This window comes from Melanerpes formicivorus, unplaced genomic scaffold (genome assembly GCF_026170545.1).
Source record: "Melanerpes formicivorus ecotype bairdi unplaced genomic scaffold, bMelFor1.0.p_v2 SCAF_2, whole genome shotgun sequence".
Lineage (NCBI taxonomy): Eukaryota > Metazoa > Chordata > Aves > Piciformes > Picidae > Melanerpes > Melanerpes formicivorus.
In genome coordinates this window covers 58,506,220-58,529,669 of record NW_027142354.1, presented here as the reverse complement: position 1 = coordinate 58,529,669, position 23,450 = coordinate 58,506,220, and the positions used below count along the sequence as shown (strand labels likewise).

At 50.4% G+C, this 23,450-nt stretch overlaps 1 protein-coding gene across 1 annotated transcript in view; it reads right to left on the bottom strand.

Moving 5' to 3' along the window:
* Positions 1 to 441: 441 nt before the first annotated feature.
* The window catches only part of TRPC7 (transient receptor potential cation channel subfamily C member 7), a 250,690-nt gene continuing 227,681 nt past the window's right edge, over positions 442 to 23,450 (bottom strand). The window contains exons 7-13 of the mRNA XM_068148605.1: positions 22,764 to 23,028; positions 14,009 to 14,204; positions 10,381 to 10,602; positions 6,376 to 6,456; positions 2,940 to 2,993; positions 1,583 to 1,658; positions 442 to 692 (exon numbers count right to left, since the gene is read on the bottom strand). Of these exons, the coding sequence (XP_068004706.1) occupies positions 550 to 692; positions 1,583 to 1,658; positions 2,940 to 2,993; positions 6,376 to 6,456; positions 10,381 to 10,602; positions 14,009 to 14,204; positions 22,764 to 23,028 (1,037 nt within the window). The 3' untranslated portion in view covers positions 442 to 549. The remainder of the gene's footprint in view (positions 693 to 1,582; positions 1,659 to 2,939; positions 2,994 to 6,375; positions 6,457 to 10,380; positions 10,603 to 14,008; positions 14,205 to 22,763; positions 23,029 to 23,450) is intronic.

Sequence of the window (23,450 nt, the reverse complement as noted above, 5' to 3'; positions counted from 1 at the left end):
ACACGCTGTCTCGGTCATTTCAGCAGCTAATCCCTCCCTGGCTCTTCATTAACCACAGTGCTGTTCAGACTTCCCTTCCCAGAGGTGGGTGTGAACAGAGGAGGAGAGTGGTACACACCCAAGGACAGGAACTGTGAAATCCTTGCAAGGAATATGCTTGGCACATCTCTTCTCCAGACTTCACCCCAGCCTGGTCAGTACAGAGTGGGTGCCAATGAGCACAGTCCTGTTGCCTTCACTAGAGGCAGCTGGCTGAAGATCTGCCCCTTTGGCTTTTTTGCCTTTAACTAGAGATGCCTTCTCTGTGGTTCATCTCTTCCAGTGCCAAAGGGCACGCCTCTTTACCAGCAAGTCCCTTTTGTATCATCAAAGGTTTAGCTGGAAACTCACCAAGCAGAGGAGTAATGCAAAGAGCTCCTACCAATACTTGCTAGTGAGCAAAAGCTGAGTGTGCCACAGCCATCCTCCACGTGGGGTTTTGCCCTCCAGAGATGCTGGTTGAGATTGAATGATGCTTAGGAAGCCAGTTGCCTTTCCCTGTGCTCACCATCAGATGTCCTTATTTAAGTTCTTCCCAAACTTGTCGCTCAGCTGCTGTATCAGCTTCGCCAGCTCGCCGGTGGCTTGGGACTTCTCCTCCAAGAGCTCGTAGCGGAGGCTAGAGATATCTTGCTTGATCTCTTTAAGTTCCCCTGCAAGGAGGAAAACACTCTTGTTAGCAATGCTGAACCAAGTCCCCCACCCCTGTGGTTTCAAGAGCTAAAAGAGCACTCATTTAGTGGTGCTTGGTCATGACTGTGTGGGGAGCTGCACGGGGCTGTCCCCACATCTGTGCACTTAATGTCTGTGCTGATGGGAAGTAAGTTCTCCTTGCAGCAGTGGTATTGGCAGCCACAGCAAGCACATGTGGAAGGCTCACCTTTGTTCTCAAGTCCACTGTCCCCACATGCTGATTTCCACCTACATAGGGCTGTTGAAGGAGATTCTTCTACATCTGCATGCACCATGGCAATGCAAATCCTTATCCAGCTCAAATAAACATCCTAGGGGCAGGAAGAGGCCATGACAGCCAGAAACTGCTGTACTTAGGCATCAAAATCAGGCTGCATGTTGGCACTACCCAGGGTGCTGTAAAGGGAGGAGAGGTGGAGCTATGGGGCAGAGCAGGGCTAGGTAAAGAATCTGTATGTGTTCTGCGAAGGAAAATTAAGGATCTAGACTTTTAGGAGCCTAAAGGTGGCTCAGCTCTCTACTGCTCACCTCAGTGCAAGGTAAAGGTGCTGTGGGGGGTGTGCTGCTAAAGAAAACTAAGGACCAAGGGCTTCAAAGGCATAAAAGAGGCTCAGGGTCACCACTGCTCACCTCAGTGCAAGGTAAAGGTGCTGTGAGGTGTGTGCTGCTAAAGAAAACTAAGGACCCAGGGCTTCAAGGGCATAAAAGAGGCTCAGGGTCACCACTGCTTGTACTAGTGCAAGGTGTCTCTCTACAGAGGATGTTATCTAAGCTCAGACCCCCTCCTGGCCATAGCAGCAGCAGTGGGATCATATGCTCTAATGTGTGCCAGTTGCAGGAATCCACTTGCCTTCGTTGACCTCATCATTCTCTCGGTCAACCTGAGCCTTCAGCACGTACCGCTTGATCAGGCGCTTCATGATCTTCTGCAAAGAGAAGAGAAGAGAAGCCCCCACCTTCATGTGGCCTCATCCACTGGGCCTGCATTCCAGACTCACTCTCAGCCATTCCACCACCTGCTTTTGCTAAGGCTAAAACCTGGCTTCAGAGGGTGCAAAGGGAAACTTTCATTCCACTTACCATTTACTTTATACTCGACAGGATGGAGGCTGACTGACAGCCGTTCCGTGGTGAGCCCCCTCTGAGGCTCTGCGGGGTGCCTGGGGGGATGCACATGAATGTAGAACACAGCAACCACCCAAGAGCAAGCTAAGAAATGGGACCCAGAGCTTTCCTCTGGCAGGTTGCTGTTTGGTGCAGCAATAAAAAATGCTTTGCAGGAAGAAACAAGTGGTTGAGTAACGATGTTAGCAAGCTCAGGCAGGATGGGCAACTGCACCTCTGAGGCACAGTTAGGGGAAGGACTCTGCTTGCATTGCCAGTGGGGTTTTAGGAGAGAAATTGAATTTAGTGAAGGAGAGAGAGGAGGGAGTTTGAGCAGGAGTAAAGAACTTGGCTGCAGGGAGAGAGTTTTCTTAGGCAAATGGCAGATTTGAAGGGTGATGAACGAGGGGAAAACAGAGCCATGTAGATTCATAACATGGGAGATGGTTGTGAGTCAGGACCAGTGCACATGGACATAGCTGAGGACGGTGATGGGCATGAGCTTGCAATGTGATATTGTTCCAGAACAGCAGAAGCTTATTGAGAAGGAAGGCAATTTGGCAGCCTGGGGCAACACACTGAGTTACAGCTGAAGGCTTTCAGCAGTGTCAGGTCTTTGCTACAGAAAAGACACTCATCAGTGAGGGAAAAAAAACCATCTGAGCTCTGATAACCACAGAAAGGATTGCTCTGTCAGAGACAATGATTTAGATGCACCCTCTGCAAAGAGGCGAGAGCTCAGTGAGCATCCAAGAACACTCACACAAACGTCTTTCACTGACCAGAGGGTCACTGTTGAGGGAAAAGCCTCCCCCAGCATGAGCTCCCTCCCTGACAGAGCAATCAGCTGGCTCTGCTTGGAGCACCACTGAAAAGCACCAGAGTGGGAGCTGGGAATGAAGACTTCTGTACACCTGCCCTTTCTTCATTAGTAGCAGATATGGATTATGGCAGTGCAAGAGGCATGTGAACATCAAAGAGGGCTCCAGTCATTTAGATAAGTCATGCAGTCACAGATTATGGGATGTGTAAGGCTGTCCTTGTCTCAAAGAGGCTAAGCAGATGAGTCATTAAGCAAGAGAGATGAGGCCCAGCGCACGTACGGTGTGTTGAAGGTGGCCAAGGTAGTAGAATCCAGAGGGAGGTAGGGTTGTCACCTGAGAAAACATAAATGAAGGAATGTTGGGGGAAAGCAGGGAAATCCTGGATCCAAAAAGAAAGGTTTTATTGTTCAGAACAGAGGAACTTCAGACTACAGCAAGGAATCAGCACCCAGTGAATGCCCTTGTTACCTGGGGGAACAGGACAGCGTGCCGTCCCTCACGTGGCCACCACTCAATGCCATCCTCTACCAAGCACTGGGTGTGACAGGAGTCACAGGCTTAAGGCTGCCTGGTTGATCAGATATGTATTTTAGCCAGAGTTGTCTACAGGAACTAAGCAGTACAAAAAGCAGACAAGAGGCTGCTCAGCCATTGAGGCTTTTCTCCCAAGAGCTTTAGGAAAGTCATTAATTGTTGCCTTAATATTGCCTTAGTGCTCCCCTGCTGCCCACTGCTGCTCCTGGTAGCTACAGTGAGTGACAAAGCCTCTTGGCAGAAGAATCCTGAACACAACTTGGAGACAGCTTCCTGGTGTTGAATGCTGGACTTGAAAGAGTTCAAACCCAGCTGGTTTCTGTAAAGTGCTGCTCCTCCCTTCTCTAGAAGTGAACTGAAGACCTTCAGGTCCTAGAGATCTTTCTGCCATGCAGCCCTCAGCTACTGAGCCTGGAGTTTGAAAGGGTCTTAAGAGAAGAGGTTCAGAGCACTTTCCCAGCTCTGTACTGAGTTAAGTCTTTTTAATGTATTTTTTTGGCACAGCCTTCAAGCTCTGCCTCTGCTGTCAGCTGTCTGAACACCTTCCATACCTTCTAGCACAGAGGAAAGCAAGAGGCAAAGGACAGACTCGTGGCCAAGGCACTGACATTGGACTCAGGAGACCTGAGGCTCCGTTTCAGGGTCAGTCATAGGATTTTGGAGGAGTCCTGCTAGACCTCAGACCTTTGTGTTTAACGTGGGGACTATGAGATCTTCTCTTTTCACTCTTCATGGTGTGTCCTCTTGACCTTCCCTTGTGCACACCGTTGCAGGCCACATTGCCACAGACCTCGATGCTGCTGTTCAGTTCACAGGTTTCTTCTTGGTGTGACACTGCAGATGTCACTTGGCTTGAGTGTGGAAGGTCCTGGGGCAGCACTAACAGGAAGAAATGCTTTGTACCTTCATGCCCCTGGTCAAAATCAGGTGCAAATCAGCAGAGATCAGAGGGTACAACTACTCACTGGGGAATCAGATCTGAAACTTGTTGATCTCAAATGCACCTCAGAGCTCGAGAGTGAAGTAAGTCAAAGAACTTGCTCACATCTCATCTCTGTGCCATTTTCTCTCTAAAGCAATAGAGTTCTGAGCCTTTGAAAGTACAAACTGTTCCATCTCTTTCTTTCCTGGCAAGTCCTTTCCTGCCTTTTGCAGATGAAGGAGGCATTGTGGATAGCATAAGAGGCTGCAGTGCTGAAAGGGGGAAAAGCTGGGAGCTGAGCACAGCCTTTTAGCAGTGCCCCATCTTACCCTCTCAGCTCAAGAGGGTTTGATAAAGTTATCATTTGGCCTGGCCTACTTCCTTCCCAGGTGATGGCAGCTGTGAGTTGAGCTCTTCCTCCTCCTGCACGTTTAGCTGCTGCATATTTTTGTTGCCCTTCAAGAGCACTGTCTGTGGTCCAAGCACACAGGCTGCAGGGACACCACTATCAAACCAGGGCAGCAGGAAGCAGCAGCTTCCAAGGTTTTCCCAGCTGTAGAAGAAAGCTTTGCTGGTCAGATCATCAAACTGTTTGCTCTTCTTTGTGTTTAGATAACCATGACTATTTCACTCCCTTTATATGACATGGGCAATTTCTTCCTGCAGCAGTGGACCCATTGTAAGATCATTTGAAGACAAGCCTGCTGGGAGCATTATTAAAGCAGAATAAGGGGGAGTTATCTCTTTCTATCCATTTGCCACAGCTTTCTTGGCTTTTTCAGCCTGGCAAGAAGAGGCTAATTTGCCACAAGCATTAGGTGGTCTCACTTCTAAATAATAGCTCCAGGAAGAGAAGGAGCCCCAGCAGAGGCTGACACATCTGTCTGTTACCTGCAGGTTTGAGTGGATGGGAAACTGCCAGAAAGGCTGAAAGGCCACTTTGAGCAGGACACAGCCTTTGCCTTTGGTGGTGTCAAGTCAACTGACTCCAGCTGCCAGACTGAATGTAGCCTGTTTCCAGCTTAGAGTTTTAGAGGCTCCTCCTATCCTGGCAGGAAAGCATGAACAACATTTTGAGCCAGTAGGGATGTACTGCTGCTCTGCTGTACAGCCTGCATCCTGTACCAGCATGACACACACTGCTTCCAGAAATGCCATTGCATGATTTATCCAAGGTCATAGAGCCACAGAATTGTCAGGGTTGGAAGGGACCTCGAGGCTCAGCCAGTTCCAACCCCCTGCCATGGGCAGGGACACCTCACACAACATCAGGTTGCCCAGAGCCACATCCAGCCTGGCCTTAAAACCTACCAACTCTTACTTTCCTCAACCCTCTTTAGTGCAGGTTCCTTCAGACACATCCCTGACATCAGATTCCTTTTCATTTAATGTTAAAAACTAAAGGGAAACCAAACCCTGTGGGGCACATTTTACTGATTGTATTACTCTGCTGCTTGTGTTTGCACAAGAAATAACATCTGCTGCCACAAACACCCCAGCTGGGACAGAGAGTTGAGTTGGCTCCTGCCATGGCTGGGGGACAGAGAGTGGAGTTGGGCCCTGCCATGGCTGGGGGACAGAGAGTGGAGTTGGGTCCTGCCATGGCTGGGGGACAGAGAGTGGAGTTGGGTCCTGCCATGGCTGGGGGACAGAGAGTGGAGTTGGCTCCTGCCATGGCTGGGGGACAGAGAGTGGAGTTGGCTCCTGCCATGGCTGGGGGACAGAGAGTGGAGTTGGCTCCTGCCATGGCTGGGGGACAGAGAGTGGAGTTGGCTCCTGCCATGGCTGGGGGACAGAGAGTGGAGTTGGCTCCTGCCATGGCTGGGGGACAGAGAGTGGAGTTGGCTCCTGCCATGGCTGGGGTACCCTGCACCACCACTACCCCCCAGGCATTTTTGAACCATAGCACATTGCAGGTTTAGCTTGGTAGGACAGTCACTGGCAGAGCGAGTGCATGCAGATGTTGATGCAGAGGCTGGAGAGATGAGTCCATGGCATGACAAATGAAATACTGTCAATGCAAGACTGGAGGATTAAAGCCTGAATGGTGTTTCTCCCGTGGCATTATTTCCTGCATGAAGGTAGCATGACAGACACTGACAGCATGTGTGCTCCCGGGGGGCACAGGGCTTGTCTCTGAGGTGCCCCAGCCCAGTCCTGCACTGCTGCCAAGCCACAGCCTGGCAGCAGCTGGGAGAAAGCAAACATGACCCTTGCAGGTTCACCACCTGCCTCCCCTGGCCTTCATGCTGGGATTACCTGGTATCTGGTGGGCTTGGTGTAAGCATTCTTCCCAGAGAAATGGTCTGCATTTCCAGTGCTAGAGTGAAAACGGACTTTCTGAAATCACAAAGCATCAGGACAGCATTAAATCAATGACTGCTGCTCACACCAACAGCCCCAACTCAACAGAGCTTCGTCAAAACAGCAGGAAAAGGTCCAGAGGAGGAGTAGAACAAAAGGTAACAGAGCCAGGGCTAAAGAGGTAAACTTTTGGAAGGCAGAAAAGGCTCAAACCCAAAAAATTAATGGGGGAAAAAAAAAAGAGGAAGAAAGACTAAATTGGATGCTCAGCTGTCTAGACGAAAATGGGCTTGGACAAGAGGGTGGCACAAAGTATCACAGTCTCACAGTATCACCAAGGTTGGAAGAGACCTCAAGGATCATTGAGTCCAACCTGTCACCACAGACCCATGACTAGACCATGGCACCAAGTGCCACATCCAATCCCCTCTTGAACACCTCCAGGGATGGGGACTCCACCACCTCCCTGGGCAGCACATTCCAATGACGAACGACTCGCTCGGTGAAGAACTTTCTCCTCACCTCCAGCTTAAACTTCCCCTGGCATAGCTTGAGACTGTGTCCTCTTGTTCTGCTGCTGGTTGCCTGGGAGAAGAGACCAACCCCTTCCTGGCTACAATCACCCTTCAGGTAGTTGTAGAGGGCAATGAGGTCACCCCTGAGCCTCCTCTTCTCCAGGCTAAGCAACCCCAGCTCCTTCAGCCTCTCCTCACAGGGCTGTGCTCAAGGCCTCTCCCCAGCTTTGTTGCCCTTCTCTGGACACCTTCAAGTCTCTCAATGTCCTTCCTAAACTGAGGAGCCCAGAACTGGACACAGTACTCGAGGTGTGGCCTAACCAGTGCAGAGTACAGGGGCACAATGACCTCCCTGCTCCTGCTGGCCACACTATTCCTGATGCAGGCCAGGATGCCATTGGCCCTCCTGGCCACCTGGGCACACTGCTGGCTCATGTTTAGGCAGCTGTCAATCAGCACCCCCAGGTCCCTCTCTGTCTGGGAGCTCTCCAGCCACTCTGACCCCAGCCTGTAGCTCTGCATGGGGTTGTTGTGCCCAAAGTGCAGCCCCTGGCACTTGGACTTGTTGAATGCCATCCTGTTGGCCTCTGCCCATCTGTCCAGTCGGTCGAGGTCTCTCTGCAGAGCCCTTCTGCCCTCTGACTAACATCTGCTCCTAACTTGGTGTCATCTGCAAATTTGCTGATGCCTGACTCAATCCCCTCATCCAGATCATCGATGAAGATGTTAAAGAGGATGGGGCCCAGCACTGATCCCTGGGGGACGCCACTGGTGCCTGGCCGCCAGCTGGATGTGGCAACTAGAGTTGTGCTTGTTCCTTCAGGAGACAGCTCAAAATCTGAAGCATGTTTGTGGTTAGGCCTTTGGAAGACAGTTTTGAAAAGGAAGGAAAAGCAATTCTGATGTTTGAAGACAGCAAATCAATGTGCCACCCAATCACATCCCGACACAGCATTGGTTCTCCTCAGGCCTTTTGAAACTCTTTGCTGCTCTTTTAGCTCAACACAAAGGTGAGGTGGGGTTGGTTTTTTTCAGCTAAAGCAGTGGGGTGGTTTGTGTTTTGTTCTGTTGTTGGGTTTTTTTTTAATCAGCTACTGATTTATCTACTCCAAAAGGTTCCAAGGAGACTTTCCTGGAGCCTGCACACAAAATTTGCAACATTTTGTTGGTTATCAACCCCTGAACACTTTGGTTCAAGGGCTAGGTTCAAAGGCATGAATTGATGTCACAGACCCAAAGGAGACCAGATGCAGCACAGGTCCCTGACCCTATGTGCAATCTATGTGCAGGGGAAGCCCTGGTTAAAGGTTTTGCTGCCCTGCCTGGAGCAGAAATCCTGAGGATTTGCATTTTTCTTTCAAACCAGGATGCTGACAATCATTGAAATAAAAACCTAAAGTGCTAATGAAGTTATTCCTTTCGTTTCCCACTCCTTGGGTGTCCCATGGCCTTACAGAGACTATTTGGAAGATGATCTGTGAGCAACACCAGCAGGCAAGCAGGACATGACCGAGACTCTTCAACTCTTTATGTCAAAGCCATGGGCACTGTGATTCTTTTGCATGAGGTCCATGGGAAAGGGCAAGGCAGGCACTGGCACTGGTGTGGCTTGGGGGGAAGTTGTCTTTTGGGGGGAATTCTCTTCCTGTGCTTTCTGCTTTGAAGCAGAAATTAAATTCCAAACAAGCAAGCTTCACGTGGTTAGATTCAAACAACAGCTTAAGGATGCTGTTGGGTTTAATCATTATTTGAGATGAGGAACAAACCTTTCTTTCAAGATCCCACTGCTGGAGGGAGGTCTTGCAGCAGTCAGCAGTAGCTGAAATGAATCCATAGAGCAGAATGCCCCCAGATGCTCATCCAGCTGGGCAATGCTCACTGTGTTGAGGAGTTAAAAGTACCTCATGGCATGGAACAGACCTCATGGATACAATTTTCCCTTCAGTTTAGGCTTTGGCACAGACTGAATGGACACCAGACTTGAGCAGCACCCTTGAGTTCATGGGAACATCATCTCCTTCAAGACCATGGGCTTTGCTGGAGCTGGATGGTTCACCACGTGTTGTGTTGCTCATGTGTTTGCTCCTTGAGAGCCAAGAGATGCAGACCAAGAAAGGCAAAGCCCCTCAAAAGATTGCACATTACAAAGGCAAACTCTGCAAAGCCTCCTCCCTTCTTCCTTTCCTTCTCCTTGGTCTCTCTTATTGCCTCTCTCCCTTTTCCAAGCTTAAACTGGGGGTTGGCTGCCCACGTCCCAGTTGGAGACTCCCAAAGTCAGCCAGTCCTTCCCTCTCTTGTGCAGTGCCACCCAGCTGGGGTTTCACAGCCTGGATGGATGGGTCTGAAAGCAGGCTGAGGGAACAGCAATGTGCCCTAGAAAGGCTGGCCAGCCTGCCAAGGAGCCACACTGTGCTCTCACTTGCAGTGCCTGTGTGAAATCAGACACAACACATTTTCTTCTTGCCCAGAAATGAGTTCCCAGTGCTCTTCACTTGTTTCAAACCCAGCTTGAGCTGAGAGAATTAAAGGTCAGGACACTTTCAACCAAAGCTGCCTCCTCATGGCTTTGAAATCAGTGGATTTGCTGACAGCAGCTGAGCTGCTGGATTCCTGGGAATATCTGGGGTGTCTCTTCTCTGCTGCAGGGAGGTGGACAGGGCCTGTGGGTGGGGTTGTGTTTATGATGAACTTATGTGCTAGGAACACTTCCTCCCAGTGACATCCTGCACTGCATTGAGAACAATGATTTCCATGGGCACCAGCAAGTTCTCTGGCACTTCCCCAGGCGGGGAGCAAATCTAATTCTCTTGGGAAGGGCCTGTTTGTCACCAGCCATGTTCTCATATCCCTCTTGCTTTGTCATGTGGACACCCACTAGCACTGAGGAAGGCACACTGCTGGGGAGCCAGTAGTTCCAAGGGGAATTTCTACTTCAAATGACCACTTCAAAGGGGCAGCAGCTGAGGCAGGATCTACCCATGGGTGGCTGCATATGACTAGGCAGATGTAAGCAAAGAGATTGCTGATGCTGGCCTTAGGAGGTGTTAGGAAGCACTACCTGGGAACCGCTTCCCAGACCTGGAATGTAAATGTACTGACACTCAAATCAGTTTGGAAACCACTGAAGGGAAGGTGGATGTTTCCAAAAGGTCTAAAGGCCTCCTGGGTAGTTGAGGAGTCAGGCAAGCTGGGCTCTTATTTGTTCCTCCTCTTCTGCCCTCCGTCTTTGATCTTGTTTGTTTGCCCTTGGAAACTCCCCTACCAAAGTATGAAGAGGTCACAAGCCTGGGACTACTCTCTAGGTGCAATGCAATACAAGCAACATGCAGTGATGAGGCTGAGTGAGAGGCTGTGCTGTCCCTGATCTACCTGTGCACCACCCAGCCCCCTCCACAACGTGTGACTCCTTTCTGCCCAGAAGGTGAGAAGTGTAGACAGGACCTACCCGTTGCTTGGCGTTCAGCATTCCCATCTCAAGATCATTCTCACAGTTTTTGGCCTTAGATTTGCAGAGTTTTATGAGGCACATTTTTATTCTCAGTATGAGATAATAAAATGATTTAGGGCTTGGCACTAGGTTAAAAGGAGCAGGTAACGTCCTTCCTTCGTCAAAGTAGGACAGCCAGAGCTTGGCACGAGCAAACTTCCACTCCACATCTGCATCCTCCTTGGGAAGGGAAGAGAGAAGAGAAAACAACACCCAAATGCATGATCACTTAATAGGGAGGAATTTAGCTGTGAAACTTCCCCCCCAGACATACAGGTAGGATTTAGCTAAGCCCAGATGTCTGCTTGTCAAGCCGAGCCCCCTGCACACAGCATGTCTGTGTAGGCTTCTCTGGGCCACCCCAGCAGAAGGAAGACTTGAACAAAGCAGTCAGAGAGTTACAGTCCTCCAAACACCAGAGCATTCCTGCTTCCCTGGATATCAGAGAGGTGGTCTTTCAGTAGCAGTCTGGTGGTTGTGCTGTGCTGATAAAGGAACATGCCAGGACACGTGCAGAGCCATGGAGAGCAGAAGAAGCCCTTGTGTGCAGGGCCCCAGCAGAGCCTGGCTCTGATGGGCTGCAGTACTGAGTGCCAGCTAACTCTTACCATTGCTCTGGCCAGGAAGCTTCCATAGAAGGGATTAGGTTGCTGAGTTCTTCTGTCATTAGCTAATTTCCTCGTGGGTCCTGGTGGTCTTCACCATCATTATGCCTAGATTAATACACTTTAATGCTCTTAGTGCTCAGCTGAGTGGGTGAAGGTGGAGAAAAAGCCCAGCACCCGGTGCCTGTGAACCTCCTTCATCACCTGCCAAGGTGGGCTGGGATCACTTCCAAGTACAAGGGCAAGGTTAGCAGATGCTCTGTGGATCTGCTTGGCATTTTTACAGGAGGATGGTGAAGGCCATGCATCAGGATCATTTATCAGACAAAAGAAAGGATGAGATACAGCTGCTCTAGAGCTGCTTTCATCATGGCTTATATGGAAGCCAGCCGCATCAATAGAAGCACGGGGCTGCTGACACCCTGTATTTATGTTCATCTGTGTTCTGCTGGAATTAATCACCTCTGATTACCCATACCTCTGAAGGCCAGTCAAAAACTGGCATTACACAACTAAGATTAACCCTGTCACGGTTACAGCAATATGTTTCCACCAATGGAGCAGCATTCACTTTGCCATTTGGTCTTCTCATTGTTTGGGCTTGCACCTCCCAAAAACCTGAAGCTGAATTAGAGTAGAAATCTCTTGTGAGCCATTTTCATCCTTTTCTGTGAAGCAGTTAAGAAGCTACTGATGGAAGCAGTTCTAGTTCCTGGCTGGCTAAAAGATTGCTTCTTTCCATAAATGCAAGGTGGGCAGGAAGCACTAATACTTGAGGCACCAACAGAAGAAAACCAGGAGCTGGGCTCTGGGCAACCTGATCCAGTTGAGGATGCCCCTGCTTCCTGCAGAGGGGGTTGGACTAGATGGCCTTTGGAGGTCCCTTCCAACCCAGACCATTCTATGATTCTCTGAGGTGCTCAGTGGAAAGCATGAGAATATGGTCCTGTCACTCCAGCTAACAGCAGAACAAGTCCCCACCAACCACAATGGAATCTCATGCCCAAGCAGTCCTCTGTCCTTATTGAAATTGCTGTTGCCAGATAGCAGATGAGCAGAAGGGAGACTTCCTCTGCAGTCAGTCAGGATGACTCTGTCTAACATCCTGGCTGCTGAGGGCTGATAGGGACCAGCTAAGAGTTTTCCCCAGCCCTGAAGCAGGAGGGTCTGGGCCAAGCAGCTCACACTTGCTTGGTTTGCTTAGAGCTCCAAGCAGTCTCTAATGAAGTCTGGAAAGTTTCCTCTCAACCAAGAGGGATGGCAGAGCATTTTCCCAGGAAAATGGGCAGCACAAAGTTCAGACTACTTCATGCAGGCCACCAGCTGAGGTGTTTTGAGAGGGTTTGATTAAGAAACTTGCAAACATCTCTACCTGCTCCACTAAACTACAAACTGCAGCAAGAGGCTGAGACTCCTTCAGGAGGAAGCCTTGTTTCAGGAGGAGTCAGGAAGCTCCAAAGCCATCAGAATCCTTTGGAGATGTGACTCTGCCCTCTGCATGCAGCAGAGCTTCTGGAGCAGAGAGCACATGTAAGGTCTCTCTGACATTTAGACTTGGTTGTAGCACCTACTGGCTGGAGCTATGTTTGCCCTGCAGCACATGGATGGCTCTGACATTACAGTGAGAAAGTGTTTTCTGCTCTGGCCTTTTGCAGTGTCAGCTTCTGAAGGCAAATTAGACCAAATAATTAATAGCAACCCAGCTACAGAAACTTGACATTTCACACACCAGAAAAGAGAAGTGACTCAGTGTGAACATTAGCCAAATACATTCTTTTTGGGGGGAGTGGGGGAGGCCTTATTTACATTAGGGCCTTATTGCCATTAGCAGGGAGCTGTTTATGTGCAGAGCATTTAGCAAACCCAGCCTGCTGATAGCAATGGGACTGAGCAGTGCTGGGTAAAACCTGCAGGGGCCTTGCTGCAGAGATCTATTCATGCTGCTTCAGGGCTGTGCTCATCCTGCAAGAGTGGCCAAGCATTGGAACAGGCTGCCCAGGGAAGTGGTGGAGTCACCATCCCTGGAGGTGTTCAGACAGCCTGTAGAGATGGAACTTGATGACATGGTTGAGTGGGCATGCTGCTGTTGGGCTGACAGTTGGGCTTGAGCATCTTAGAAGAGACCTCTGGAGAGCATCCAGTCCAGCAAAGCAGGCCACACAGGAACACATCCATGTGGGTTTTGAATACCTCCAGAGAAGGAAACTCCACAATCTCTCTGGGCAGCCTGTTCCAGTGCTCCATCACCCTCACAGTAAAGTCTTCCCTCCTGTTAAGGTGCAACTTCCAGTTTGTCATTCTGTCACAGGGCACCACTGAAAAGGGGCTGGCTCCTTCTGGACACCCACCCATCAGACACTGATAAACATGAGCAAGGTCCCCTCTCAGCCCTCTTTCTCCAGGCAGGTCCTTTCCAGCCTTCATGATTCTGTGATTCCATTCTATGATTCCAGCTCATTTAAGAGCTGGGGTTTGTGGTCACCCATGCAGCTATGTTTTGAAGACCTTTATGCCTGATCTTGGGAAAAGAGCCTTTTGTTAAATACACAATATATGAGCTCCAGGCCTAGATGGGCTTGGGCAGAAAGCCAGGTGAAACATCACTTGCTCCACCATGAGCAAACAAAGCAGCCAGGGGAACGCTCGGGGATGAATTATCATAACCCACGCAGGGTGTAAGAAATATCACAGCCTGCTCTCATTAGGTACATGGAAAGGAAATTGGGTTTCCACTCAGATGGTCATTAAAAACCAGGAAGCTGAGGTTGTTCTAGAAGTGACTCACTGCTAATTATTAACTCAGTCCTAATTTGGGGAGCTCAGACCCATCCCTGACTCCTCAGGTTCTGTGTTTCCCCGCGCCGCGGTCTTGCCTAAGGAACAAACTTGGGCTTCCTTCCTTCCTTGTTTGTTTGTTTGAACAGTTTCATTATCAGTGCTGATGAAGCACACTGAGTCTGTAATCTAATCTCTTCTCTTACCTCAATTTCCTGATAGGAGTTGTTGATCATGGCTATTAGCATGTTAAGCAGCACCACCACCATAGTCACGTTGTATACTCCATAGAGTACGTAGCCAATATTCTCGATGAATTTATGGTCGTACTTCAGCACCACAGATATCACTTCAGACAAGCCAAATATCGACCAGAATAAGGTCTTGAAACTTTCCTCTACCCTAAAACAAACCAACAAACCAGAGCAAAGAGTCACTTACTGGGTTTGACACCACGTTCCCCAGGCCAAATGCTAACAGCGGCATAAACGTGACACCTTGGCACAGGACAAACCATCACCCGTCACCCAGGGATGTGGCAAATCCTATTTCCTGAGCTGATAAGGAAAGATGATTTCTGATTGAATCTATAAAGTCACAGTGTCCCCTTGCTTGCTCCATCTGCTCCTCTCAGGTGCATTAGCTGTTGCTTGGATTTTGTGTCCCTATTAAGGACCTCTCTGCAGGCACTTTGCTGTTTGAAACTTCTCACACAAGGCTTTCCACTTCTACTCACTCACCTTCTCCTCATCCAGAGGAGAGAGGCACAGATTATCTGGGAAAGGAGAGAAGCAACCCAGTTTGACCTCCTTATGTGTGGTTTCCAGGACAGAAGGCATTACTCTTTAAACAGGAGGAGTGATGGAAAAGCTCTAATTAGTGGCATTAGTATAATGAGCACAGAGTGCACAGCCAGCCCAGAGTTTGATTTCATTCCCATTCTGCTTTGGGAGTGCAAACAACTCAGGTCCTAAGCATTTAGAGCACAAGTTTGAAATTAAGGAGTGATGGAAGAAGTTGTGGGGAGGCATTCTGATTTGATTAACAGCCCTGCTTGAAAGCAGAAAGGGTTGAAATTATTGCAGGAGTGGTCAGGCATGAGAATGCCCTGCCCAGGGCAGGAGCTGCTGCAGGCACCAGCCCTGGAGGCATTAAAGAACTGTGTGGCCATGGCACTTGAGGATGTGGTTCAGTGGCCATGGTGGGGTGGGGGTGACAGCTGGACTTGATGAACTTGGAGGTATTTTCCAACCTTAATGATTCTATGATTCTAAAATAAAAAGGTTAAAAGACAGGGGGGGAAAAAAGAGGGAAATAAACCAACAGCAGGAGGTGGCTGAGACCTCATCCCTGGAGATATTCAAGGTGAGGCTCAAGAGGGCTCTGGGCAACCTGATCTAGTGGAGGAGGCCCCTGCTGAGTGCAGAGGAGGTTGGAGTGGAAGAGCTTTGGAGGTCCCTTCCAACCCAACCCAACCCATTCTATGGTTCTTTGAACAACAAGAAGTGGGACTGGAAAGGATGTGGCCAGACTGAGAGGTCAAAAAGAGAGTCTGATGCAGAGGAGTCAGAGCCACTACAGGCAGAATGGCAGTGGCCACAGCTGAAGAGCAAGGAAGGAAGAGAGTGAAGCTGCTACACCATGGAAGCCATTTGCCTGGTTTTGAATTTGGAAACAATTTTGCCTTAAGCATGACAACAGTCAGCTGCCTCTCCTCCCCCCTGCCTGCCAGGGGGTAAATCACTGCTGAGAAAGCAGTGCCATTTACACATGATTGTGATGAAATGTCTTTAACCAGGGCTCCAGAGTGATCCTACTAAATCTGGTCATAAAACCAGGCTATAGACACAAGCCACAAGGTATCCCAAGGGAGCAATAAGCTCTACACCAACTCCAGGATCAATTACACCACACATAAAAGCAAAAGGAATTAATTTCAGCCCTTTGGGAAGGCAGAGCACTGGGCAATTCCTTTCCCCCACAGCAAGCTGGTCTTTATCTCCCATCATAAGCTATGGTGTTCCAGACTCCATTCACAACCAGCAGTAAGTCTGCAGTAAATGGTCAGGTTTTATTCTCAGTCAGCACAACTGCATTGGCTCACAGGGAGGAGCCCTGAGTGGTGTTTCAAACACAGCACTGAAAATGTGGCTTTGTCTTTGCTCTCCATGATTCTCACAGTCACTGGCACCACGTTCCCTCCCTCTTGCTACTCTGCATGGGGCTGGGACACCCTTCACAGGTACACTTGTGGGCTGAGCTGTGGCTGTGCCACATACCCTGTGCTGTCACTCTACCACTTGCTGGACGTTTTCTCTCCCATAACACTCTGCTCCTCTCCTGTCCTCCCCTGCAGCAAAGGGCAGCTGGCAATACTGTGTCAGGTACCCCTCACTTTGATGGCAGCCTTCTACCAGTGTTTATTCTGCATTCCAGTTACAGAACACACATCACATCCAAAATCTCTGGCTCTGGCACAGAATTAACCAGAACCAGAATTAACCAGGTTGGAAAAGACCTTGGAGATCCAGTCCAACCTATCACCCAGCACCATCTAATCAACTAAACCATGGCACCAAGTGCCTCAGCCACTCTTATTTAAACACCTCCAGGGATGATGACTCCACCACCTCCCTGGGCAGCACTTCCCAACGGCCAATCTCTCTTGCTGGGAAGAACTTCTTCCTAACACCCAGCCTAAACCTCCCCTGGTGCAGCTTGAGGCTGTGTCCTCTTGTTCTGGTGCTGGTTGCCTGGGAGAAGAGACCAAGCCTCACTCACCTCAGCCACTTCCTAAACTAACAAGCCCCATACCCCCCCAGCCTTCATCCCAGCTGCACCCTGCTATTGTCCTCCCTTTCTTTTCATTTGGAAAAGTTCCCTTAGTTTTCCCTCCTGATGGCAGATTTTAATACATGTCAACTCTGCTCCTCTTCCACAGCTGAAGCATTAACCTTTGTCCTGGGCTGCTGTCAGAGTCTCCTTAAAACGTTAATTCAGGACTGTGAGTGGCCCTGACCTGCCTGAGCACTGCAGGGGAGGCAGGCAAGGGCCAGGGCACTGGGCTGCACTGCAAATGTCCATAGTCCTTATTCCCAGTGCCAGGTGAGGGACCAGTGACTGGGGTGATGGGACTGGGAAGGAGGTCTGAGAGGAGAGCTTCACCTGTAGCAGCCCAAAGTGGTGCTTAGCAATGCTCCCAGGCAGAGCAAACAATTTCCATGCAGACCTTGTGCTAGTCCATCCCTGTCCTCCAAAAGACCAGGTGGCTCTTCCCTTCTACCTGTTGGAGTGATGTGATACTGCAAGAGATCTGGCACCTTCCACAGGGAATGGCACTTGGGGTTAGTTTTCTGAGAACCTGCCACTAAAACAGGAGTTGAGGCTGTCTGGAGCCAAGCTCTGAAAGATTCCAGGATGCTGATGTGTCTCATCATTGCCAGCTAAGCAATTTACCCCCTCCCTGCAAGGCCAGCAGGAGTTTCATCCTTCTGAAAGGCAAACAAATGAAGGAAGGGAGGAAGTCAGGAGCCCTGCCTGGACTGACAGCTCCTGGCAGCAGGAGGGCCTGGCAGTGACAGATTGACTGATGCTCCTGGTGGAGATGGGTAGGGTGCAATCTCTCTCTCTGCTGTGGTAGAGACAACTCTTGTAGGTGGGGAGAGAGCAGAGAGATGTTTCAGTGCACACAGGCCTTGAAAAGTTGAAGATTTTAAGGTCAGGGAAGAAAATCAACCATGGGCAGCCTTCTGGGTGCAGATTCCCCTTGCTTCTGCAAGCAGCAGTGTGCTGCTCATCACAGAAGACCACACCAAGGCTATAACCTCATCTCCACCCTGTGTCTTCATCTTTAAGAAAGCTCAGGGCATGCTCTCAGACTTATTTCCTTAAACTGATTGATTGACTTCTGGCACTGCCAAAACAAATGAAATAAAATGAATAATTAAATGCAGCCAATATAACCTGCAGAAACATCACAGTCTGACCCAGCAAAATGAGGAGGAAGAAGCCTTCCAGCCTCGAAGCTCCACTGGCAGGGAACAGTGAGTCACATTTCCTCCGGGGAGAGCGAGACCGAGCGCGCCACGCCGCAGCCCTCAGCCTGATTTGCGATGCAGGAAGCAGGAGGCAGGCAATCAGCCTTGCCTCCATTTGGGTTTTGTTTGTATAGCATGTTCTTAATTACAGCCTGCCTCGAGAGCTGTGTTCTGTACACAGCAGCCAACAAACAGATAAACATAGCTGGGGTCGCTTGCAGCTCTCGGGGAAATGATCTGCTCCTCGGCACGGAGGAAACCCCAAAGAGTCTTGAAGGATGCCCTGGCCAGAGCCAGAGCCACTGCATCAGCATCATCCTGCACATGAAGGGCAACAGAGCTGGTGAAGGGTCTTGAGAATAAGGCTTGTGAGGAGCATCTGAAGGAGATGAAGCTGTTTAAGGAACAGGAGGCTGAGGGGAGCTCTATACAACTCCTTGAAAGGAGGTTGTAGGCAGGGGGGTACTGGTCTCCTCTCACAAGGCGCAATGGATGGGACAAGGGGAAATATAGAACAGAACAGAACAGAACAAAATAGCATAGAATAGAATTAACCAGGTTGGAAAAGACCTTTGAGCTCATCCAGTCCAACCTATCACCCAGCACCATCTGATCAGCTAAACCATGGCACCAAGTGCCTCATCCAGGCTCTTCCTAAACACCTCCAGGGATGGGGACTCCACCACCTCCCTGGGCAGCACATTCCCACGGCCAATCTCTCTTGCTGGGGAGAATTTCTTCCTCACCTCCAGCCTGAACTGCAAAATTGTTTTAGAACCATAGGCTCATAGAACTGTCAGGGTTGGAAGGGACCTCAAGGATCACTGAGTTCCAAGCCCCCTGCCATGGGCAGGGACACCTCATACTAGATCAGGTTGCTCGGAGCCACATCCAGCCTGGCCTTAAAACTCCCAGGGATGAGGCTTCCACCACCTCCCTGGGCAACCTGTGCCAGGCTCTCACCACCCTCATGGGGAAGAGCTTCTTCCTCACATCCAATCTCAATCTACACACTTGGTTTTATACCCACCCAGGGGTTTTTTCTTTTTTTTTTTTCCCATTCCCCCTGGTCCTATCATTTCCTGACACCCTAAAAGTCTCTCACCTGCCCCATTTCCTCCTTTATCTCCTCAAACCCACGGCACCTGGGCTCTGCTGGAGTCTCCTCCCACCCCAGGTGTGGCCACTTGGCCCTCCCCACCCTCTCCCCTATTTAATGCCCCCAGGAAGGGCAGCAGCCCCAAGCTGAGCCCATCTGGGCTGAGGATCCTCCTCTCATCTCTGGTGAGTGCCCATGGCCTCCCCATGGTGTGCACTGGGTGATGGTGGTGGTGACAAAAGGCCGGGGGGCCTGCTGGCCCCCCGGTTGTTAGGGCCAACATTGCTGACTCCTCCAATCCCCTCCACGGGTGCTGGCTGGGGCTGCTCATGGGGCTGAGCTCCTCTGGGTGGTGTCTTGGCTGGTGAGGGTCTTGCCCCCAGCTCTGGGCTGGGTGCAGGAGTGGTGGTGGTGGAGCAGGAGCTGTTTGGGCAGAGGATGTGATGCCAATTGCACTGCTTGGCCCTGGAGGCTCCTGGAGTCTGCTCTCCTCATTCCATAAGTCTCTGCTGCTGTGCCTCACTCACAGACCATTGCCTCCCCCTCTCTGCTGCTCTTCAGAAGCAAGGAAGGAAAGGAGGACAGAAGCAATGAAGCAGATCTGGAGAAGACCTTCACTTCTCAATCAGCTCTGAAGAGGAAGCCCTCAGGAAGAGGGGCAGGGTGGAAGGGAGAATCCCTTCTTGTGAATCCCAAGGCAAATGTCATAAAGAACAGACAGGACAAGCCTGCATCTCCTCCATGGGGCTTATGTTTCATGGTGGAAAATGCTGGGGGGAGGTGGGGGAGTTCCAGCTGGCTTGGAAATCTCAGTCACACTTCTGTAGAGAAAGAATCCCTGAGACAGGGACACTGAGAGTGAATCCCCATCCTCAATACAGAAACAGAATGAACCAGGTTGGAAGAGACCTTTGAGATCACTGAGTCCAACCTCCCACCCAACACCATCTAATCAACTAAACCATGGCACCAGGTGCCTCATCCAGGCTCTTCCTAAACACCTCCAGGGATGGTGACTCCACCACCTCCCTGGGCAGCACATCCCAATGACCAATCTCTCTGTGAAGAACTTCCTCCTAACCTCCAGCCTGAACCTTCCCTGGCACAGCTTGAGACTGTGTCCTCTTGTTCTGGTGCTGGTTGCCTGGGAGAAGAGAGCAAAGAGCTCCCTCTGAGGGGCCCCTGGACAAATGTGCACACTTGTTTCTGCCTCCATGTTGTCCTCAGAAGGCTTTCTGAAATGTGTAAGTTGAAGCTGTCTCAGTGAGGAGTGGCTAAGGCTGAGGTAACCCAGCGAGCTGTCAGCTCAGTGCCCTTTGAAACTGGCTGCCCTCAGTCAGTGCCCAAAGCCACTGAGTCTTGTTTTGCTTTCAGTCATGATTGCTGAGAACCAGCTCCTCTAGTTGAGAGGTCCCAGTGCTGAGCATAAATCCTGCTTGCTGAGAAATTCCCTCTGTCCTCAGTAGAAGTCACAAACAGACCAGCCAGGAAATCCCCTCAGTGAAGTCACAGAAGGGTTGTGAGGACAGCAGGGCGAGCTCTCTCTTTTTCTTTGCCCCAGTGAACATTCACAGCAGTTGAGCTGCTCACTTAGCTCTGGTAGGGCAACTTTCCTTCCTGCCATGACCAAGTCAATGGCAGCAGGAGCCTGCCACGTTCAGCAAGCCCCCTGGGCAGCTCACAACGAGCAGAGGCAGTGATGCTGCTGGAGCTGTTGGCTGCCCACCTGCTGCCTGAACCTTGGCAGTGGCTTATCCAGAGTGCTTCACACTGCACCCCTCAGGGCTTCTGCTTGTCGAATGAGATGTCTGAGGAGGGTTTGGGGGCCGAATGTTGGTCTGTTCTCCTTGCTTCCTAGGATGAAAGGGCTCATTTTTGCTGAGTGTCATTTGACACTGCTGTGCCTTTAAATACACAGAAGAAACTAAGCCCATTTCAACTTCTGAAAAGGAAAATTTGTACTCATGGGGGGAAAACCCATTGCTTCATATCAACACCAAGTGCCTCCAGCATAAGCAGTCACCAGGCTGGAGATAAGGAGGAAGAGCACAGCCTTCTGACAAGACTCCCCAGTCCAAATGCCCTGTGGCATTTGAGCAAGCTGGGCTCCAGCCAGCAGTCATCATTGGAGCGAGTGAGTGCTCCTGAGTCCCTTCAAAAGACTACTGGAAGATCCACTTAGGTGAGGAGTGCTAATGAGAGAGGTGCCACACAGCACTGCACCAGAGACTGGATTCTGTCAGTGCTCTGCTGACATGCCTGGGGGATACCATAAGTGAGGGCTCTTGTGCCACCAGGCAGCCAAGGATGGGATCTACTCAACTTCTCATTAAGTCTTGTGCTTCAAGGGCATCTCTTTCTCTTCTAATAAGAAGCAAGACACATCCCACACACTCAATTTTCTTCTACCTTACTCGAGAGCACTGATAACTGTAATTGCATCTGGCCTCATAAATCCTCCCATTAAAATGTATCCTGAGGTGACAGCAGAGGTCTAGAAGGTGTGTTTGGCTCAATTAGAGAGAGTAAACATTATGTTGGAAGATACATGTTGCACTGATGGGATAAAAGTAGCTCCCATGCATTTGGCAGGCAGCAGCCACCTGGGGGACAGAACTGACTCCAAAAAGGTCACTTTCTCCTGGAGGAGCCCCGGGCTGAGCCCCCAGCTCACTGTGTGACACGTTAGGGAAATGAGACAGCAAACACCAGCTGCTGCCTGCTCTGCTGGTGCTGAGCACCGTGGGCTCAGGCACTGCAAGCATGGCATGGCTGTGTGGAAGGCAGATCACAGCAAGGGGAAAGCATTTACCAAGTGTTCCTCTTCCATCACAGGTAGGTTTGTGGGGTTGGAAGTCCCTCACCATGTCCCCAAGGCAAGCCAGGGTAGGTTTGTGAGACGTGAAGCTGACTACCACAGTGCTGTGCTGGTGCCACAATGCAGGGCAAGGGAGGAGGCTTTCCTCTGGATGCATGGCACACATCCCTCAGACACAGCAGGGCACCAGGATGTCCCTTCCTCTGAATGCTCTTTTGAGACCTCAGCTGCCAAGGGCTTGGGTTCCTGTGGTCCCAGAGAAAGGATCAAAGTTCCACTCCCTGCTGCCTCTGAGGGGTTGTGTACTTTGCCTTCTCAAACACAGACTCAGCCTGAACCTCATTCCACAAGTATTTGCCAACCTGAAATCCCTGACCAGGGCTTCTCCACAGGGCTGTGTGGCCACCCAGCAAGGGCTGGCAGGTGAAGGTAACCCAGGCTGACACAGTGCCCTGCGTGGGCAGTAGCCCAGTGTGATGCTTTCATGTGGCCCCTGCTGGAAAGTACCTGGCCAGGATTTGAGAAACACAGCCCAGGCAGCCTGGTTTGCTTTGCCCTTTTGAGCATCCTGACCTGCACTGGCTCTGCAGATGTGCACCTAATAATGCCAGCTGCACTCAGGTGGTATCCTAAAGCACACCCCACAGAGGCAAAACCCTTCCTTGTTTTCCAGGTACTTTGGCTTGCAGTTCTAAGAACCATAATCTTGGGTCCAACCTCTTCTTCACTGCTTCTCTGGGCTCAGGGGGAGCAGCACCTCACAAAACATTTCCCTGATCTGTTCTTTTCATTTCCAGAAGTAGCCAGTTCTGAGCAGCATGAATCCCTGCAGTCAAACCTCAAGCTGCCTACCACAGCTGGCACAGATTTCCCTGGCAAAGTCTGGATACGACCTCCCCACTGGGCTGGAGCAGCAACTATCTGAGCAGCCCTTGTAGCAGCGAAGGAGCAGAAGTGGCCCTGGGTGAGAGCCTAGCAGGAGCAGCTGCTTCGCCGCAGGTACTCACGTTGTAAACGCAGGGTTGTATTTTGCACCAAGGTAGTAAGAGTAAAGGTTGAACATCCCAATCATGAAGGCCAGGAACACCATGATGAAGATGACCATGAACTTGAAGATATCCTTCACAGTCCTCCCCAGAGAGATCTGCAGGGGGCCGAAGCTTTCGTTGGCTGGAAGAATGTAAGCAATGCGGGAGAAGCTGAGTACCACAGCTATGGCATAGAGGCCTTCTGAAATGATCTGGGGATCCGAGGGGAGCCACTTGTTCCTGGCTAAAACAATACATGTACACTAGGTATTAGTCACAAAAAGTGTTAGATGGGAGTTATGATGACAAATGACCCCTTCTGCAAGACTGAGCCTTGCCTTTGGCCAGCGGTGAGAGGGTGAAACAAAACCACCCAAACTTTGGGAGGCACTGAAGTCCTCAGCATGCTGCACAAACAGGGTGAGAAGAATCAGCTGAGTTCTTCACATGGCAAGGATGAGAGATGAGACAGTCAGTGGGATCTACCAAAGCCTCACAGCAAACAAATAGCGTTGGCTTGAAGTAAATTTGGTATGTGCCCTTCCTCGCTGGGCGTCAGCTGTGCTGTGCCTCCTCCATCGGAAGCAAAACCACAATGCAGTGGAGCTGGATTTGGATCCATGGCACTGTGACAATGTTTGGAAAGGAGGCATGGGGGAGACTGAG